The following is a 19,375-nucleotide window of genomic DNA, read 5'->3' on the forward strand; positions in this document are numbered from 1 at the left end:
GAATACCCTTATCGAATGGAAGTTCTCACTGGAATAAATTATTGTAGTTTGTCCTAGGAGCGTTTTTGATTTGGAGTGATTCGTTTTGTTACTTCTTTGAAAAACCTGCATGCCCCCCACGCGAGACCCTCGTACTTGACGTCTGTCAGCGTCCGTGTCTGTGTGCCGCTTCCCGTGTCCGGAGTGCGTTCCGTTGATGGTTTTGTATCTTGAGCTGTCGGAAAGAATCTGAAAGTCCACCCAGGGGACACACCAGAGCTCTGGGGCCCAACGCGGCCGTCGCCCCTGCGGGCCCTCAGCACCCTCTCTCACCCAACACCCACGGGCTCCATAGGTCCAGTCCTCCAACTCGGACCGTGGTCAGTGGGGACCATGGTAAACCACCGGGCCCCTCGGCCCAGCCCAGAGGGTCTTAGGACCCAGAGGACTTCGCTGGGGCAGGCGGCCGAGTGTTTGGTCAGGATCCTGCTCCCGGCTTGGGATGGGGTCTTGGGTTAGTAGAGGGTCTGGGCGTGTTGCAGCACCTTCTCCTGCCGGGGCCGCTCAGCCATCCTCCTGAGGGCCTGGGGAGCTCCAGTACCCTTCGGGGGCCCAGAGAAGTGAGGCAACAAAATGGGTTCCTGTCGAGCGGGCGAGGCCGCCCCAGGGTCGCCATATGCACAGGCTGTACTCGAGGGCGCCAGGCCTCCCCTGCGCATACCCGCAGCACCTGCAGGACATCGGTGCTCTGATGCCCCGGGGACAGCGGCACAATCCGCGTCCCATAAGCCAGCGCAGCCACCTGTGTTCCCTGTGCCCTCGTTTCCCACACGCAGCTCGACAGCCTCAGTCCCAAACCCGAAAACACCCGCCAGGGGCCCTGGCCAAGCCTGAAGGGATGGTTGCCCCCTGATGCAGGCCACCCCTGCCCCCGACACACACTCACACGTGCGCATACGAACCCCGGGGAGTCAGGCGCCCTCCCCGGCTCGCGCCCGTCGCTCTGGGCACCATCTCTCTCAACAGCACGCACTCCGTGCCTCCCCGGGCCTTTCCTTCTTTTTTTTTTTTTGGCTCGGAATGGGCCACGTGACCTCTTGGCATTGTGGCTTGTGCTGCATTCTGTGAACAAGTGCGCATCGTGATTCTTTGTGAGTCTGCAGAGACACAGCGTGTCGCACCTTCCTAGCAGCTTAGCGGGGTGTCTGTCATTGCCGTGATTGAAATCTAAACCTGCCTTCTACTTGTAGGAATCACGGGGGACGAGCGACAATTTCTGGCCCCTCCGATGCTCAAGTTCACCAGAAGCCTGTCCATGCCGGACACCTCCGAGGACATCCCCCCGCCGCCGCAGTCGGTGCCCCCCTCTCCTCCCCCACCCTCCCCCACCGCCTACAACTGCCCCAAGTCCCCAACTCCCAGAGCCTACGGGACGATCAAGCCCGCGTTCAATCAGAACTCCGCCGCCAAAGTGTCCCCGGCAGCTCGCTCCGACACGGTGGCCACCATGATGAGGGAGAAGGGGCTGTACCACAGGAGGGAGCTGGACCGCTACTCCCTGGACTCCGAGGACCTCTACAGCCGCAACGCCGCCGCCCAGGCCACCTTCCGCGGCAAGAGGGGCCAGATGCCCGAAAACCCGTACTCCGAGGTCGGGAAGATCGCCAGCAAAGCCGTCTACGTCCCCGCCAAGCCTGCCAGGCGGAAGGGCATGCTGGTGAAGCAGTCCAACGTGGAGGACAGCCCCGAGAAGACGTGCTCCATCCCCATCCCGACCATCATCGTCAAGGAGCCCTCCACCAGCAGCAGCGGGAAGAGCAGCCAGGGCAGCAGCATGGAGATCGACCCCCAGGCCTCCGAGCAGCCGGGCCAGCTGCGGCCCGACGACAGCCTGACCGCCAGCAGCCCCTTCGCCGCCGCCATCGCCGGGGCCGTCCGCGACCGGGAGAAGCGGCTGGAGGCCAGGAGGAACTCGCCGGCCTTCCTGTCCACGGACCTGGGGGACGAGGACGTGGGCCTGGGGCCGCCCGCCCCCCAGGCACGGCCCTCCAAGTTCCCCGAGGAGGGCGGGTTCGGCGAGGCGGACGGCACCGAGCAGCTGTCGTCACCCACGCCGGGGGCAGCCACCAGGGAGCCCGAGAACCACTTTGTGGGTGGTGGCGAGGCCGGAGGCCAGGGTGAGGCCGGCAGGCCGCTGAACTCCACGTCCAAAGCCAAGGGGCCCGAGAGCAGCCCTGCAGCTCCCCTCAAGAGCAGCAATGCGGCCGGCCCCGAGAATTACGTCCACCCGCTCACAGGGAGGCTGCTGGACCCGAGCTCCCCGCTGGCCCTGGCGCTCTCCGCGAGGGACCGAGCCTTGAAGGAGTCCCAGCAGGGCCCCAAGGGGGAGGCCCCCAAGGCTGACCTCAACAAACCTCTCTACATCGATACCAAAATGCGGCCCAACGGGGAAGCAGGCTTCCCTCCGGTCACCAGGCAGAACACGCGGGGGCCCCTGAGGCGGCAGGAGACAGAAAACAAGTACGAGACCGACCTGGGCAAGGAGCGGAAGGACGACAAGAAGGGCATGCTCATCAACATCGTGGACGCGTCCCAGCAGAAGTCGGCCGGGCTGCTGATGGTCCACACCGTGGACGCGGCCAGGCCGGACGACTTCCTGCAGGAAGAGGATGAGAATGCCGACGCGGAACCGAAGCTGGACCGCTCGCCGTCCGAGGTGCCAGAAGGTGTTCCCGAAACTGAAGGTGCTTTACCGATCCCCGCTGGCCCCGAGCCCGCGGCCGCCGCGCCCGGCAGGACCGTCGTGGCGGCGGGCTCCGTGGAGGAGGCGGTGATCTTGCCGTTCCGCATCCCTCCCCCACCTCTGGCGTCCGTGGATCTGGATGAGGATTTTATTTTTACAGAGCCACTGCCTCCTCCCCTGGAATTCGCCAACAGTTTTGATATCCCCGATGACCGCGCTGCTTCTATCCCCGCACTCTCAGACCTGGTCAAGCCGAAGACAAACGACGCCCCCCTGTCCCCTGCGTTGAACTCCAGCCAGCCCACCAACTCCGCGGACGGCAAGAAGCCAGCTGGCCTTTCGAACTGTCTGCCCGCCTCCTTCCTGCCACCCCCTGAAAGCTTCGACGCCGTCACGGACTCTGGGATCGAGGAGGTGGACAGCCGGAGCAGCAGCGACCACCACCTCGAGACGACCAGCACCATCTCCACGGTTTCCAGCATCTCCACCCTGTCCTCCGAGGGCGGGGAGAACGTGGACACGTGCACAGTCTATGCAGATGGGCAAGCATTTACGGTTGACAAACCCCCGGTACCTCCTAAGCCAAAAATGAAGCCCATAATTCACAAAGGCAACGCACTTTATCACGACGCGCTGCTGGAGGAGGACGTGGACAGCTTTGTGATCCCCCCGCCGGCACGCCCGCCGCCCCCCGGCGGGGCCCAGCCCGGGACCACAAAGGTTATCCAACCGAGGACCTCCAGGCTGTGGGGTGACATCTCGGAGGTCAAAAGCCCGATCCTCTCCGGCCCAAAGGCGAACGTGATTAGTGAGTTGAACTCAATCCTGCAGCAAATGAACCGAGAGAAAACGGCAAAGCCGGGGGAAGGACTGGACTCGCCAGCGGGATCCAAGCCTGCCAGCCTCGCTCCAAGGTAAGTGCGCGGCCGGCGTGGGCGCAGCCCATCCCGAGCCGGGCTGTCCTGTCTCGGCCAATGCTGACCAGGAAATGCCCTTGGGAGCAACGGAAGCGGACACGGAAATTCCTAGAGCCTTCTGTGTCGGCCGCCTCTGTCGTGCGCTCACGTGCTCCTTTCTCGCCCCCTGGACGCCGGTGCAGCAGAGCTGAGCGCGTCTGGCCCGGCAGGACGTGGCCCCCGCGTAGAGACGCGTAACGAGACGCTGCCACACAGGCCATCCCCGCCTTGGCTTCCAGGGAGGAGCCCTGCTCTCTCCTCCCGCGTCCTCCAGGTCTTGGCCAGGACCCCTCAAAGGCCATTCTGGAGCCTCACCCAGGGGTTGCAGGGGAGGGGTGCAGCGGCCGGGGGTCGAGTGAGCAGTGTGCGTGCAATCACGTGTGTGGTCACATGTGCGTGAGGGGCTCTTTTCCCCTCCTCCCGTCACTAACTGGTCTGAGGCCGGGGAGGGGCCGGGTTGCAGATCCACTAGTGAGCTCACAGTGAAATGCAGCCCCAGAGCCCATCCTGACCCAGGGCAGACATCGTGGAAGAAAAGCATCCGGTCCTCCCCGCGTGGGTGCTCACAAGGTCAGGCAGAGCGGAAGGCACTGCCTAGGAACCGGGGGTCGCATGTGGGGGCCAGTCCTAAACCCAACTGCAGGGCTCTGTCCAGGCACACCACGCTGCAACTGGCCCCCGACCCCCTGCCTGTAGCTGGTGGATGATCCTCACCAGAGCCCAGTGCCTCCGGCCATCGCTCACAGTTCTCGGTTTCTTTCGCCCAAGACACACGCCACTGCTCGGGTCCCCAGGCAGCAGGGCTCTTCACGTTCCCCCACTGATGTTTACTCTCAGGTTTCATCATCTCAGCTACTGAAGTCGTTCTTCATACTCCTGCTGGGCAGGCGTTGGATTCAAACATCTCAGTCCATTAATCAGCACTATCGCACTACGGTCGGGTCCTGAGAGCAGGCTGAGAGCCACCATTTTCCCGATTACCTTCCGGTGTGGGCGTAAGTTAGGCGCACAGCTCCCACCGCTCCTCCGAGGAATGCTGATGGGCAGGTCTCGGTAGAGAGAAGCACGCCGACACCCCCGTCTTTTAATGGGGCACCCATCATTAGTGGCGTTCAAAGAGCACTCCGGCAGAACAGAGATTCCTTACAAATTCCCCGTTTCTGGTGGACGTACGTACACACGTACCTACAGGTGTTACGTGCTTGAAAGTCTCAAGGAAATGTTTAAAACTGGCTCCGTCATGTAATAGTACCGGTCTTTAGCTGCTAGGTTATGTGGAAGTACAACAATTAAGATGCTTTATCACTGTGTTTCATATTTTACAAAACACTTGGACGTGGGTGAGTAGTCTTTCTAACAGCTGCTGGAGAGCATGTATAATTATACCCATTTTTCAGAAGGGGAAATGGAGATTCAGAGAGGCCAAGCGGCTTGTCCATGTGCACAGCCAGCAGAAGACAGAGCCAGGACCAGGCCAAGGTCTTCTGACTGGAACTTCCCACCGCTAGCGATGTCTGAAGTATGGAAGATGCAGAAGAAGGGCACAAATTCTAGGGCCGCTCTGGCCAGTGGGGCAGCCCACACGGCACCATGCTCCCCGGAGCACTCCCACCCAGGAGTCCAGGGGCCTCTCTGAACGGCATCAGATTGTAGGCCTCCCCAGCTCCTCTCCTGGCTGGGTGGGCTCACAGGAGAGGGGGTCTCCGAGTTGCAGGGGTCTCTAGGGTTTCCCTGAGTGGGAGGGGCCTGAGAGCAGGGGTCAGCGGGCAGAATCCTGTCGGACTTCTTGAGAGCAGCTGCAAGACCGATTCTGTCGACCCAGGCTCAGCTGCCAGGAACAGCCACCACCAGTCTGTTCTATCATTTATACCCCAGCCCATCACGGTACAAGCATGAGCTGCCGTCTATTCTGCACCCACCAAATGCCGGGCATCGTGCAGCACAGGCACCCGAAGCAGAGCCTGAACCTGCTCCCACGGGGTCAGAGAGGAGAAGCCCTTGGCCACGGGCACTCGGCTGGAAGGCACAGAAGCACTGCGACCTACGGAGCTGCCTCAGGGTTCGACTCCTCCCCTCTCGCTGGAGCCAGGAATCAGCCTGGAAGAAAGGCGCCGCTACCTAACCGAACATCCGCAGGGCCGAGCTCACCGGGGCAGGGCTATTCTCAGGCCTTCGGAACCCCCCTTGAGTCCAGCTGAGCACCCAGAAGTCTTCTCTGCTTACCTGGTGACTGATAATCTGCAAGGGTGGTCACCGGGCGGCCTCCGGCACTGGTGACCTCCCCGAGGCGGTGTCCCCTCCCTTTCCCTACTCACTGCTAAGGGCTACACTGAGTTGGACCAGGAATAGGTCAGCCTGAGGCCCAAGGACAAGGAGAAAGGTCAGTCACTGACTCCAGGCACAAAATTGGACACTCGCCTGGCTACCCTGGCTTTTCCGATCTCACGGCCTCATCGGGCAAAGCCCAGTGGGCGTGAGCTGCAGCCAGGAGGTGGACTGACCAGGGTAAGAAGGGGGCAGCTCCTCAGCAGAGCCCCCCGAGCGGGTGACCGAGCACCGGGCACCAGGTATTTCTCATGAGCAGGCAGCACTCAACTATTTTCCTTCTCACACACACACCCTCCCTGGGTCAGGCCTCCGCTTCTCTGGGTCGTGCCTTCATTGAGAGGCCTGGGATTCAGCCATTCAGGCAGCAGACAAAACGCAGGATACTCCCAGCCAGGGCTCCACCTGCTTGGGTGTGTCTCACTGCTACTTTTAAATGCATCTACAAAGTAAGAGCTGTGAATGGCCCTGGGCAAAATGAGGCACGAAACTGGATGAAGGAAATTCCTAGTGAGGGAAAAGAAATGAGTTTTTCTAGGGAAAACTGAAAACCGGCCGTGCTCTGAAATGACAGACAAGCAGCAGTGCAAACGCCCCAATTTCCACAGAAAGAAGTCTGATCGCCCAAGAAAGGGGCAGTTTTTTGAGCTGCTCCACAATCGTTTGTCCGCTAAGAGGGCAGAAACCTCAGGTGAACCTGCCCCTTTGTAAGTTACTTTTGCCCTCGGGGTTCTTAACTCTGAGGTGTGGTGACCCTGGGCAGGGTCGGGGAAAAGAGGACACTGAGCGACTACGCCCTCGCTTACTGGGGTACACGTGACTTAACCTGAGCCGTGCATGGGTGTCTGCTGCTATCACGTGTCCCCCGAAATCAGGGACGACACGGGCTCTGCCGACATCTTGATTACAGACATGTTGGCGAAAAGAAGACGATCAGGTCATTTTCTTTACTACCTAGCGTTCGTGGCATCCCCCCAGGCCTGATCTGGAAACACCTCCTAAGAACTAGGCCTCTGGGGTGATCGGCTGCTTCTCCTACTCAGCACCGCCCCAAGCTACCCCACGGGCTGGAGGCCCGGCACAGGTGCCTGGCGTCCTGCAGGCCCAGACCTTCCCTGCAAAGCTCAGAGCTCGAGAGGATGACCGTGAACGGCCAGAGAGGCGCGAGAGCACTGCCGACACCCACGAGCACGGCCTTGCCCTGCAGCGGGCGGCCTGCCGTGCGGAGCCCTGTGGAAATCTAGACGCACGAGCGGTGTTCCCCTCGTTTCAGAGCACCTGATGTTTTCTGTAAAGTCACAGAGCCGGGAAGCCAGAGGAGCCACAGCCCAGCCCCATGGCCTCCTGAGGGGTTCTTGGTAGGAGCCCAAGGTCAGACCTCAGGGAGGACAGTAACAAAAGGGGTCAAGGAGGCCCGGGCCCCGGGGAGCTGGGCGCAGACTTAGTCACGAATTGTTCACTGGACCAGGGGTCACTGATTACACCTCAGTGTGCCAGGCACCGGGCTGGGCCCCAGGATTCCTCGCTGAACAAGGAAACATTCAAGGTCTCTCCTCTGAAGGGCTACATTCTCGAGGGGGAATGGATCAGAAACAATAAACAAGACGAACCCGAAGTGCGCAGGTACTGCCAAGGGACGAAGATGTCCCAACGCGTCAGCGACCATGGGCAGGACGGAGGTGACCCTCCTTAAGGAAGTGGCATTGGAACCACCTGAAGTAGTAAAAGGAGCCAGCTGGGCAGAAACGCAGGAGAAGAGCATCCCGGGCACCAGGACCAGCAAACAGAAAGCCCAGGCACGGGCAAGTGCCCTCCACGCTGAAGAAACTGGCAGGGCTGGCGGGGGGGGGGGGTGCCCAGAGGGGACCCGGCGTGCCAAGGGGAAGCGCTGGGCTGCGTCTGAGTTGTGGCAGCCATTGAGGGCTTAAGCAAAGGCTTGGCGTGAACTTTCGTTTCACGAAGGTGACCCAGCAGCTATGCAGTCAGGTGGGTCACAGTGACACAGGGAAGCCCACGAGCAGGCCCATGTGGGGTCCCGGCGGCCTCTGCTCCGGAGACAGCGGGTAGATGATGGCGTCTGACACATGCACTCTGACCTAAAACAAAGGGGCTTGACCTAGGAAACCCAGGAATTGTTTTTTTTTTTTTTTTTTTTTTTTTTTTTGGCGGTACGCGGGCCTCTCACCGTTGTGGCCCCTCCCGTTGCGGAGCACAGGCTCCGGACGCGCAGGCTCAGCGGCCATGGCTCACGGGCCCAGCCGCCCCGCGGCATGTGGGATCCTCCCGGACCGGGGCACGAACCCGTGTCCCCTGCATCGGCAGCCGGACTCCCAACCACTGCGCCACCAGGGAAGCCCCCCAGGCATCATTTTTAAAGCAAGATAAATCTGTTCTTTGTCAGGACTCCCAGGGGAGCGGAAGGTCAGTTTGGGTTTCGCTTTCATTCTCCGGCCGTTGTGAGGAGTATCAGAGCAGTGAGTGGATGCCTGCGGGGGACCCACTGGCTTCCGTCCAGGGCGCACTGCATCGGCTCAACCCCCCAGGAGCCCCTCCGATCGCCTCGCTCTTTTCGGTTCATCCAGACTGGCCTTCACTTCACGGAGGCAGCGACGGCGCTCCAGGTCCCCTGGGGGGTTCAGGCTGCTTGCAGGGGAGCACTGGCCGGTTCTTAGGCGATGCCCTCCGGCCTCCGGCTGCCCTGGCCAGTGGCACCAGCTCCTCACTGGCTCTCCACAGTATTATCCTGAGAGCCTCTCGGTTTTAAAATAAATCTATCTGGGTTGTTAAAAAATGACCTCTGCCCAGCCGGTCCCAGGGCAAAGACTCTTCAAAACTGACTCGATAATAGAAGCTGCTTAATGGCACTTTCATCACCTCAGCGCCGTCACGGAGGCTTTCCCATTCCACGGCAGCAACTGAAACGTTCAGGTAGTGTCAGTGACTGAAATCGTGGATAAGGCGGTGGACACTAGGGAGGGTGGTTGTGAAGCTCGCTGTCGCGTCTCTCCTCGTACACGGGTTCGTGAAGGGGCTCTTCTGGTCAGGCTGCGGCATTTTATCCTTCAAGTCTGATTCTCATGCTCTCATTTCCCAGTCTGGATGCCAGGACCATTCAGCCGAAGTGTATCAGGGGATGGATACCTCCCGCTGAAAACTGGGTGCCTTCCCACCTGCTCAGATATGTCAAAAGGGCTGCTGAAGCCGAGGCAGCCCCCTGCCCCCGCCCAGTTCCGACCCCTCTGCTTGGCCGAGTCACGTCACTTCCTGATCTGGGAAACCAGCTTCCCACACCCATCCGCCGTTCTTGCGGGCCAGGCCCGGGACTGCAGACACACAGGGGCTCGCGGTGCTCAGAGCCGGGAACCAGGGCCAGGCTCAGGCCTTGTGCAGACCTGTTAACGCCTCGGGCCACTTTCCCCGTCTTTTTTTTTTTTTTTTTTTTTTGAGGTACGCGGGCCTCTCGTCGTGGCCTCTCCCGTTGCGGAGCACAGGCTCCGGACGCGCAGGCTCAGCGGCCATGGCTCACGGGCCCAGCCGCTCCGCGGCATGTGGGATCTTCCCGGACCGGGGCACGAACCCGTGTCCCCTGCATCGGCAGGCGGACTCTCAACCACTGCGCCACCAGGGAAGCCCTTTCCCCGTCTTTTGAACGACCTACCTTTGGAAGTGCTATAAAGATAGAAACTAAGAAGAGAGCAGTCTGGAAGTGCGTGCCATTTTACATGCAAGACAGGGGTTCCTCACGAAAACCCTACGGTCTCTAGAAGGCAGAGGTCCGGCAGGCGTGCTGGAGAGAGGCTTGTGCGGGAAGGTTCCAGAACCCCAGCGCCGGCTCCCTGAGCAGCCTCTGGCCCACAGCCAGTCACTGCTCGACAGCCAAACTGCATTTGTAAACACAACAGAAAGGCTACTTGAGTCCTCACTTCCCCGACCCCAGTCAACTCGGGCTGACCGATAAAATAACAGCGCATCTCGGGGTGTCATTTAACCCTCCATTTTTGTTTTAATCCTCATGTTCCCATACGGATTGGATTGAAGAGGCAGGATAGAGAGTAATAGTCCAAGAGAGGGCGTGTGTGTGCGTGTGTATGTGTCTGTGTTCTAAATCGGGGCAACAGATTCTTGTGTGTTCCACCCAGGAACCCAGTGGTTGCTTAGCAACGTAATGATCTCTGCAACCAGGAGATCCAGTGAACGATACCCGCCTGATTAACCGAGAGTCCATCAAACCACTGAGAAGGAGGGCAGGGTGGACCGGCCCCGGGCAGGCCTCCACTGGGCTCCTCAAACACGCTGGTTCTTTTCCACGGCGACATCCCGCAGGGCCGTGGGTGGCCCCAAGCATGGGGCCAGATCTGACAACCCCCTTTATTAGCTGCCGGGCTCTCCTCTCTCGGTGTAGACTTGACGCAAAGCACGGCCTCCCCCAACCAGGAACGCTGATTTGTCCTTCCTAAGCTGCAGAAGACAAAGGCAGCCCGGGAACCCAAGTCTGGGTATCAGCAGTGAACGGGCTCTCGGGGACTTCAAGCAGAGGCTAACGTCATTCTCCTTCTGAACGTCTTCCTGGATGTTTCTCTCTAGATTCACATCATCCCCAGCCAAGGCAGGCACAGGTGTGAGTCTCCTAAATCTGAAAGCGATGCCCCTTCTGACCTTCTCTTCCGGGCAGCTCTGTGCACTGCCCGCTCTACTAAAGGAGCAGCGCGGGTAGACTCTCAGCCAGCATCTGTGCCATTGCTTTAGTTTCATCCATCGAAAAAAGCTTCTTTTTTTAACTGTAATTAATTTTGCAGTGCTGTCTCAACCCATTCCATTTTGTCATTTCCATTTGCTCCCATGATGGGTGGTAACAGAAGAGGGTCGTGCTGAACAGAAGTAAGTGCCGCGTGCAGAAACCTCTTCTCTCTGGTGTGTTCTCCTGTCCCTCGCTCTCACTGCCCACCCATCTGTGTGCTTCTGACGACACACACAGCTGCCTGCAGAGCCTGCCTTTTAAAAAACATCCCAACTACCTGGGAATCGCCGGGGTGTTCCCACAGGAGGGGGGTGCTGACACCCACCCTCTGGCTCAGAGAGGCCCACGGTTAAAGGCTGCCTGCGTTTAAAGCAGTTGCTGTCACTTTGGGGGATTAACTTGCCTCTGCTTCACAAAGCCCGATGAACAAGGTCACTTCCCAACTGTACTGCCCCAGTCGACCCAGTCAGGGTCACAGGCCCGGCGCCATGCAAAGTCACCTTAGAGGAAGTGCCACGTGCTCCCGTGAGACACTGACCCGCTTCACAAAAAACCCCTCTCTCCCCTGAAGGTCCTAATTAACAACTCAAATCCCCTCTGGGTGGAGCTGCTTTACCATCTCAGATCAGCTGTTGTATCAAAGTGGTTCAAATGAGCCTTCCCCAGACAGGTGTGCCCACAGCCATGGGGCAGACATGGAGGGGAGATGGGCCCTCCGGAGTGGGAACTGGGGAGTATCTTTCAGCCCTACTTGAGCCCCAGAGTTTGCAGGTTTCTTAAATGCCCGCTGTGCGCACGGCCCACCTCTCTCCAGGACCGAGGTCTGGGGGCCAGAGGGGCGGCTCCCCACTCCCTGCGGGTGACGCCCTGGACCAGGAGGGCTCCTGTTTCTTGATTTTGAGTAGCAAGCCTGGCAGTAGTGGAGGAGGCATCCTCAGGGTCTCTCCTGGGGCTGCCTTTACCTGCTGGTGCCCAGTGCACCAGTACAACCAGTAACCAAGGCCCCTGGAAGTTCTCAACAGGGGTCCCCTATGTGTAACAGATCCGGCCCTGGAGCCCCTGGCCCTCCAGGAAACTGTATCTGAATGCCCTGTGGGGGATGCGGGTCCCAGCCACGTGCACCCCCTGCCCCTGGAAATGCTCCTCCTCAGGACAAGATCGAAGCCTGCGTCGGCACAGGTCCCCCCTCAGACCTGCTGCTGCTTCCTCACGCAGAGACGCCATGCTCGACGTAGCATCAAGTGGGGAAGTGTCACGAGGCTGAGAGGCACCCCGGTTACCAACTGGCAGTTTCACCCAAATACACACCCGCGGCAGAGAAAACAAAGAGCAGCAGCAGGACAGTCCAGAGCGCAGACAGATCGGGCCCCGGCGCCGGCTCCCTCCCGCCCGCTGATAAAGCCCCTCTCCCGACCCTGACCCTTTCACGCTGACACAGCGGCGTCCACGAGCACCCCCAGGGAGCCGTGGGGCTTCCCCCTTACTGAAACAGGGCCAGCCCGTGAGGTGCCCCTCCCTGCACTTGTCCTTTTAAGCCAAAAAGTCTCAGGCCTGGCAGGCAGTTAAGAAGGAGGGTCTCTTCTCAAGGGTGCCCCCCTCTGCTTGCTGAAATGGAGGCAAAAGATGCCACTTCCTCAGGCGGTACTGGCGTGGCAGACACGCCCCGGCCAGGGAGCAGGACTTGATGGGGGCCTGTCTTCAGGTCTCCCTGCGCCCCCCCCAACCTGCCAGGCTCCGGTGAGTGGCCGCCCCGTGTGCTCTGGTGCCTCCCTCTCGTGTGCCCCCGCCCCGCCCCCGGCACGGCAAAGCGTGTGCTCACTGCCAGCGCACCTGCCCTCAGATGCTCTGCTGTGGTTTGGGTGTGTCCCGCCCCCTCCTCGGGGCGTTGTGAGCGGACCTGTGATGGTTTTCTCTGTTGCTGCCGTTTCAGAGGCCCAGAGGTCATGAGCACCGTCTCAGGTACGCGGAGCACGACGGTCACCTTCACGGTTCGCCCTGGGACCTCCCAGCCCATCACCCTGCAGAGCCGGCCCCCAGACTATGAGAGCAGGACCTCAGGACCAAGACGTGCCCCCAGCCCCGTGGTCTCGCCCACAGAGCTGAACAAAGAGATCCTGCCTGCGCCCCCGTCCGCTGCCGCCGCCGCTCCCCCTCCCACCCTCTCGGATGTCTTCGGCCTCCCAAGCCAGCCCCCTCCCGGGGACCTGTTTGGCTTGAACCCAGCGGGACGCAGCAGGTCACCATCCCCCTCCATACTGCAACAGCCAATCTCCAATAAGCCTTTTACAACTAAACCTGTCCACCTGTGGACTAAACCAGACGTGGCGGACTGGCTGGAAAGCCTCAACTTGGGTGAGCATAAAGAGGCCTTCATGGACAACGAAATCGACGGCAGCCACCTGCCAAACCTCCAGAAAGAAGACCTCATAGATCTGGGCGTGACTCGAGTCGGGCACAGAATGAACATAGAAAGGGCTTTGAAACAGCTGCTGGACAGATAAGGGTGGCTGCGCTTTACCTTTACAGACTCCTTGTTATAAATAGAGATGGGCTTGCACTGAAGTGTTTGGATGGTGAGCGCCAGCCCCGTTCCGCGGGCTGGTCTCCTGCTACCCAGAGAAATGCTGTGTGTCCCTAGCGTGGCTGAGCAGAGGCCTTCAACCCCGCCCCCCCACCCCCACCCCCCCGGCTCTCTGTGTGGGCTCCTTGGGCTGTTTCTGTCAAAGAGGGGACCAGGGGAGGGAGAGCTTGTAAGGTGGAAAGATGCGCGGCTTGCCTCCTGCACGCAGGCGACCTGACCTCACGGGCCCGGGAGATGCCCGCCGCCGCGCGCGCCCCTTGCTCCTGCAGGCAGACACCACTGCACTCTAGACACATACCTCCCGCGGCCTCCTCTGCCGTCCGGCAGCTCCGCCCGGGCCCGGGCGCAAGGCCTTCCTCAGCCTGCGGCCCCTCGAGGGCACTCAAGCCCACGTGCTCCTTTCTTTCCCGGACTTGGCTCGCAGAGAGACGCCCGCGGATGTGTGTAGCCGGTGCCCCTTTGGAAGGTAGAGAAACTTTCTTCCCACGGATCCTTTACCCTGTCTCCTCCGACGTGCACCCGTGGTTCTCTGGCCATGAGGTTCCTGGCAGTGGTGGGTTGTCCGAATGGGATCGTGCCCAGCTTTGCTTAGCTTTCTTTCTTTCTTTCTGCAAATCTGTTAGCATAATCCCAAAGTGGCCAAACAGATGTCACATGGAGTTAGTCAAAGCACAAAGTCACGATTCCAAGGAGGAGGGAGACCTGGCCGTGGGAAGCAGCCGGCGTGCAGCTGCTGTGCCCAGAGTGTCCGCAGGAGGGGAGCCGCTCCCCAGGAGCCGGGGAAGGGGCTTCTCTGCCTTTCGGCATTTTTTAAAATCGAAAGCGTGTTGAATTCTGCAAAGGTCAGAGCAGGCGAGCAACCAGTTCGACACGCAGGATGCCACAGGGCTCACGGTGGGCGTGCGCCGCGGCCACCCCCAGTTCTGAGCCCGGCCAAGGGGAAGAATCGCAGCTGAGACAGCCCCTTTGTCCCCCCGAGGCCAAGGAAGAGGGGATTTAGGGGCTTCTCCCCTTTTCCTCTGAGCGTCCAGGAATCCCACCAGCTTGTCTTAATAGTACAGCAGGTTTTTTGAAAACGCAGCGGGTATGGCGCATAGACAGAAGCCAGGGTGAGGGTGCAGTGCAGACGAAGGGAGGGCAGAGCAGGGGGGTCTCGTGGGCGGCCAGTCTGGCCTCTGGGGAGGCTTGCTTGGGCCCCGCCGCATTCCTTCCCCTGGAGCCCCTCCCCTGTCACAGTACCTCTAATTTCCAAGGGAGGTCGCCACTGGCACACGAGCCACAGGACACCCAGTCAGGGGTCAGCATGCTCTCCCACGTGTGGAAGAAACTCGAATGTCAGGTGTTTGGCTTTTATTATGATTTCAGAACTAGCCTAGCCCATCTCTAATTATAAAAACATGATTTTTTTTTCCTTTTTTTCTTTATGCTCACAATCCAGTGTCTGATTAGGTCTGGAACAGCTCTAGAATGAATACGTAAAATTTAGCGATTTAAAATCTCTTTCTTTACTGCAAGTTTAAATAGTTGTACAGATAGTTTATAAGCACAATATTTTAAGAAAAAAAAAAGTGGCTGGTCTACTAGGCAGCCTTTGTGCCACTTCAGTGCTAGAAAGTTAAAGAAAAAAAAAACTTTTGTGATTTAATAATACTATTTCTGTGGAATAATTATAAAAGTATGACCTTTTTAAATCAACCTTATTTGGATGCATCTGAACCAGCAGAGCTGTGTTATATTTTCTATCTTTGCTAGAACTTCGTCATCGAAGGACAATTATTTCTTCAGAAGTGGTTGTAATTCACAATGCAGCAGTTTCTCCAAAAACAAACACACTCACCACACACACCATCTTTCCAGCCACACGCCCCTGAATTGGAAACTGAGTTTTGGACCTTCTGTTCCAAAACCTTCTGCAGGTCCATCTTTGTATCTGAATGATCCATTCCAACTTGAAATCAATTGAATATTAAGGCGCTTTACTTCCGTATACTTTCAATTTTTCCATCATGAGATGAACAGATCTTACCCTAGAGAAATTTCAAGCCAAGATACTACAGGTGGCCTGCTGAGGCTGCCCGATAGATCAGAAAATGTAAAATGGTGGTTTGGCCATTATCTGTCTTCCATTTGGTGATACTGCAAAATCCAGTAAGTACACCACCTCACCGTGGCTCTTTTCTCCTTTGCCTACTGTTGGTATTACCTCTCTGCTCGGTGCCAGGCAAAATGCTAGACAGACAGGACGAGAGTAAAGGAGGCCGCGGGTAGACAGTAACCAACGGCAACTCGGGGGCGTTGGGGTTACTGAACTTTGGTAACCAGAAGGTGAGAGCTGGCTGCTACTCCCTTTCTTAAAGAGACTTCAAGTCACGTGCAACTGACCGGAAGCAAGCAGACTGAGAGACAAAAGAGCTGATGACATTGGTTGTTTCACACTGTCTTACTGTAGAAAAGTAACAGGACCCATCAGAACCTGCCCTGACCGACAAAATAAACACATTGCCAAGATGAATCAGTCTCTAGCTCTGTTCGCCAGGTTTGCAACAGAAAGCAATAGTTCCTCATTTAAACCACCGCCCACTGTTCTCCCCCTTGGGACATGTCAGGACCAGGCCCTACCCTATGCCCCTCTTTAATGGTGAAACAGATGTTAAACTGCTCATATAAAGATCATGTTAATACTATTCCAGGTTTTAAAAAGATCCACTTTTGTTATATACTGTAATTTAAATAAATTGCATTTACATGCCTAGTTTCTGTAATAATTGTGTATACAAAACCAAAATTGCTCAAGATGTAAATTATGTATACCTGCCAAGATACCTTCTCCAGGGTGTCTGTGCACATTTTAAGTAAATCCATATAATATAAAAATGACTCAATGTGACTGTTGATTTGCTGAACTTTACATATCACAAAGTGAATTATTTGTGGCACTTTAGTTAATAAAACGGTGATTTTTTTTTTTTTTTTTTTTCTGAGTTACTGAACAAGCAAGCATTACCCAGGGTGATCTGGCAATGACTTTGCGTGTGGGCCACAAATATTGATTTTTTTTCCCATTAACAAATTTTTTTTGTTTTTTTTAGAAATTAATACTTTTCACACTATAGTTTGTGTAACATGTGTTCGCATTATCTATGTTTCTGTTACTTTTGTGCTTTTATTCTTTTTAGACCTTATTAAAAACAAAAAGGAAAAACAAGCTCCTGTAATTTGCACTTTCTCCCAATCCTTAAATCTCTTGTATGGCAACCAAAATTACTGTTAAAAAAAATAATAAATATACTATTGCACTAAGGTTGTGGTTCTGATTGCAAACAGTGAAAACTTTCTGAATCAAACAAAAAGTTGCCAAGCTTACAATCCAGCCACTTGACCTCTGTGAAGCTGACCAGATGGTAGCCTTCCTCAAAGAGTGAAGATTCTCCTTTCGGTGAGCTAATCTGCCCTGGTTCCACTTCCTTAAAGCTTTCTCAGTGTATGGGTGGAAACGAGTATTCTTTCAGAACTGGGAAAGCGTCACGGCGGGCGGACGTCTGCGAACGCTGGCGCTCCTGTTTGGGACGGAAGCAGAGGGGCCCGGAGGGTGAGCCTGATGCAAGCCTTCCCCCCGAGGGCACAGGCTCCTGCGCACCCGTGGCGGCGGCGGCGGTCTTCCTGCCGTGGGGTCTGCACAACCAGCCAGGCAGCCCCGCCGGCTGACACAGAGCCACAACGTTTCGGTGAACGAGGCAAGAGAATGCGTCTTCTGGCCAAGAACTGAGCCCGGAAGACACGGGCTATCCCTTCAGCTGGAGGGAAGCATATTTTCAACTTCAATACTGAACCTCTTCCGCCTCACAGCAGTGAAAAGTCACTGTCTTTAGTTCCTGAACAGTTCCTTCTGTTCTGGCACATTCTCCTCTTGAACGGCAGCCACTCTGTTTCTATGTTCCTGAAAACGTCTCAGCCTCGTACCTTTTGTAGTTTACCCTCCCTGAAGTCCCCCTGCTCCACCATCCAATGGTTCTTCCCAGACCCTAGCCACCACCCCCATCTTCACTGTCCAGTGGTTTCTTCCAGACCACTTCTTCCTGATGAATGTATCCGTTTGTCTTGTTAAGAAAAAAACAGACACTGGAAGACTTTTTCTTTTATCTGTACTTTATTTGATGCATTTTAATAACCAGTGAACTGGAATGTCTTCTGTATCTGTAGATATCCACGTACACACGCAAGTAGGTGACAATCCCACAGTGGCTGGGTGACCACAGCGGCTGCATGCATACGGGCCTGCCCGTGCTTTGTGGGGAAGCGGGTAGTTTCCAGGCTTGTTTCTCAGACTTCAGCAGATCTGATCACTTCAATTTATAATCCACGCTGTATCAGTGGTTTTGTTTCTTTATTGTTCCTGTAACATGTTTCTACATTTCACAGTCTTTACTGTGTTATGTTTAAAATTACAACAGTCACTGTCCATTGCTTCTACTCTGGAACTCTTTGTTTATAGCAATTCTGAAACTTTAATATGAGCCTTCAAATAAATACAGAAACAAAAAAAAAAAAAAGGAAAAAAAAGTAAAGTGTGTGCCTTGGGTGTTTTGAACCTGATCTGCATAAAACCATATTGTACTCAAATGCTGTATATTTAATGAAAGGGTAAATATACCTTCACTGTATTAATGTAGCTGATAAAATAGTTATAGTGCCTTGGTTTCTGAACTGAGAAGCCCATATCAATGCACAATGAAAAGTAAAAAACAGTTCGAGAAATGAAATGTTGAGAAGACCTAGACATGATTCTGGAGCCTTCCTCATCAAAAGACTGTGGGATATACACAGTCATTTAAGTTAAAAAATAAAAAGAAAATTGAAATAAGATTGTGTTATCAATTAATTTTCCATTAAAAGTGCTCTCTACTATATCACTTTCAGTATTCTCATTTAGTTGAAATACAAAACATGGTTGAGAACTTCCAGGGAAAAGAAAATGACATTTTTACCAAGAGTCCTGGGCTTTCAGACCTACTTCCCCGTGTGTTGTGTCGCCCCCCAGTGGTACTTGTTGGTAATGCTTATGCAAGTCAGCAGTACCGATCCATCATCTTCCACGTTTTGTGAAAAATAAACGAAATGTTTGTTTTTGGTGATTGAGGCCACTCATCACAAAAGAATTACTTCCATTTTTCGTAAGCTATAGGCGTGGCAACACACAGTCTGTTTGTTTTTTAAAAGAAAGACGATGTGAGAAGTACATCCGTCTAGTTCTCAAGGCCGTCGTCTGCATTCGCTCCAAGTTAAGATGTTACCCTGCCCGTCAACCGTGCAAGCTGGGTGTGAGGTGCAGGAAGAACGGCCGCCCTGCCTGGGGCTAGATTAATCACAGCAACAGTGAGGCCCGCGCGGCAGTGCCGCCCATCTTCTGGGGCCCCTCGGCAAGTGGGTCGGACCCTTCCGGAGGCAGGGCAGACACCACATGCTGTGTCCACAGCACACCTCTGGCTTCTTCCGCCAGGTGCCTGTGCCTCTTCACCTCCCAAGACTATCAGTGGTGCTGCTGTTCACCGGGCCAAAGGCAACCAGATACCCAGGCTTTTTCATTTCAGTCAACAAACGTAGCCGCCATGGGAGAACCTGAACGGGGTGGCTGGGGAGACACCACCCAGTTTCCCAGGGGGCGCTACTGCACACGCTGCTGTGGCCTCTGCTGGAGGTATGTACCAGCCCAAGAGCCAAAGGGGTGAGCCACCGACCACGGCTGCTGGGCAAGACAGACGGGCAGGCCAGCCCTGGGCCCTGCGTGAGATGGGGGCACCGGAAACAGCCAGGTGAGCAGGACTGAGGTCAGAGACATCTGATCACATGCCTGCGTCTGGCGGCCGGCCCACCTGTTCTGATGCTCCAACACCTCAAGCCATCCTGCCACTGCCCACCCAGAGTCTTCCTTGGCAAGGAACTTAAACGGAATTAGATGTGTTCTTCAAACCCCAGAACACAGAGAGCAGGAAGGGAACACAGCCCTTAAAGCTCCAGAGAAGAGACCACAGCACAAGGCAGAAATCCATTATTTC

General features: G+C 56.2%; 1 protein-coding gene across 1 annotated transcript in view; it reads left to right on the forward strand.

Annotated features, from left to right (window-relative positions):
• Nucleotides 1-13,242, forward strand: part of SHANK2 (SH3 and multiple ankyrin repeat domains 2) — a gene marked incomplete at both ends in the record, with an annotated part of 469,126 nt that extends 455,884 nt beyond the window's left edge. The window contains 2 exons of the mRNA XM_079709253.1: nt 1,230-3,636; nt 12,672-13,242. Coding sequence (XP_079565379.1) covers nt 1,230-3,636; nt 12,672-13,242 — 2,978 coding nt within the window. The remainder of the gene's footprint in view (nt 1-1,229; nt 3,637-12,671) is intronic.
• Nucleotides 13,243-19,375: the final 6,133 nt, after the last annotated feature.

The sequence above is a fragment of the Hyperoodon ampullatus genome, assembly GCF_949752795.1.
Source record: "Hyperoodon ampullatus genome assembly, chromosome: 7".
NCBI lineage: Eukaryota > Metazoa > Chordata > Mammalia > Artiodactyla > Ziphiidae > Hyperoodon > Hyperoodon ampullatus.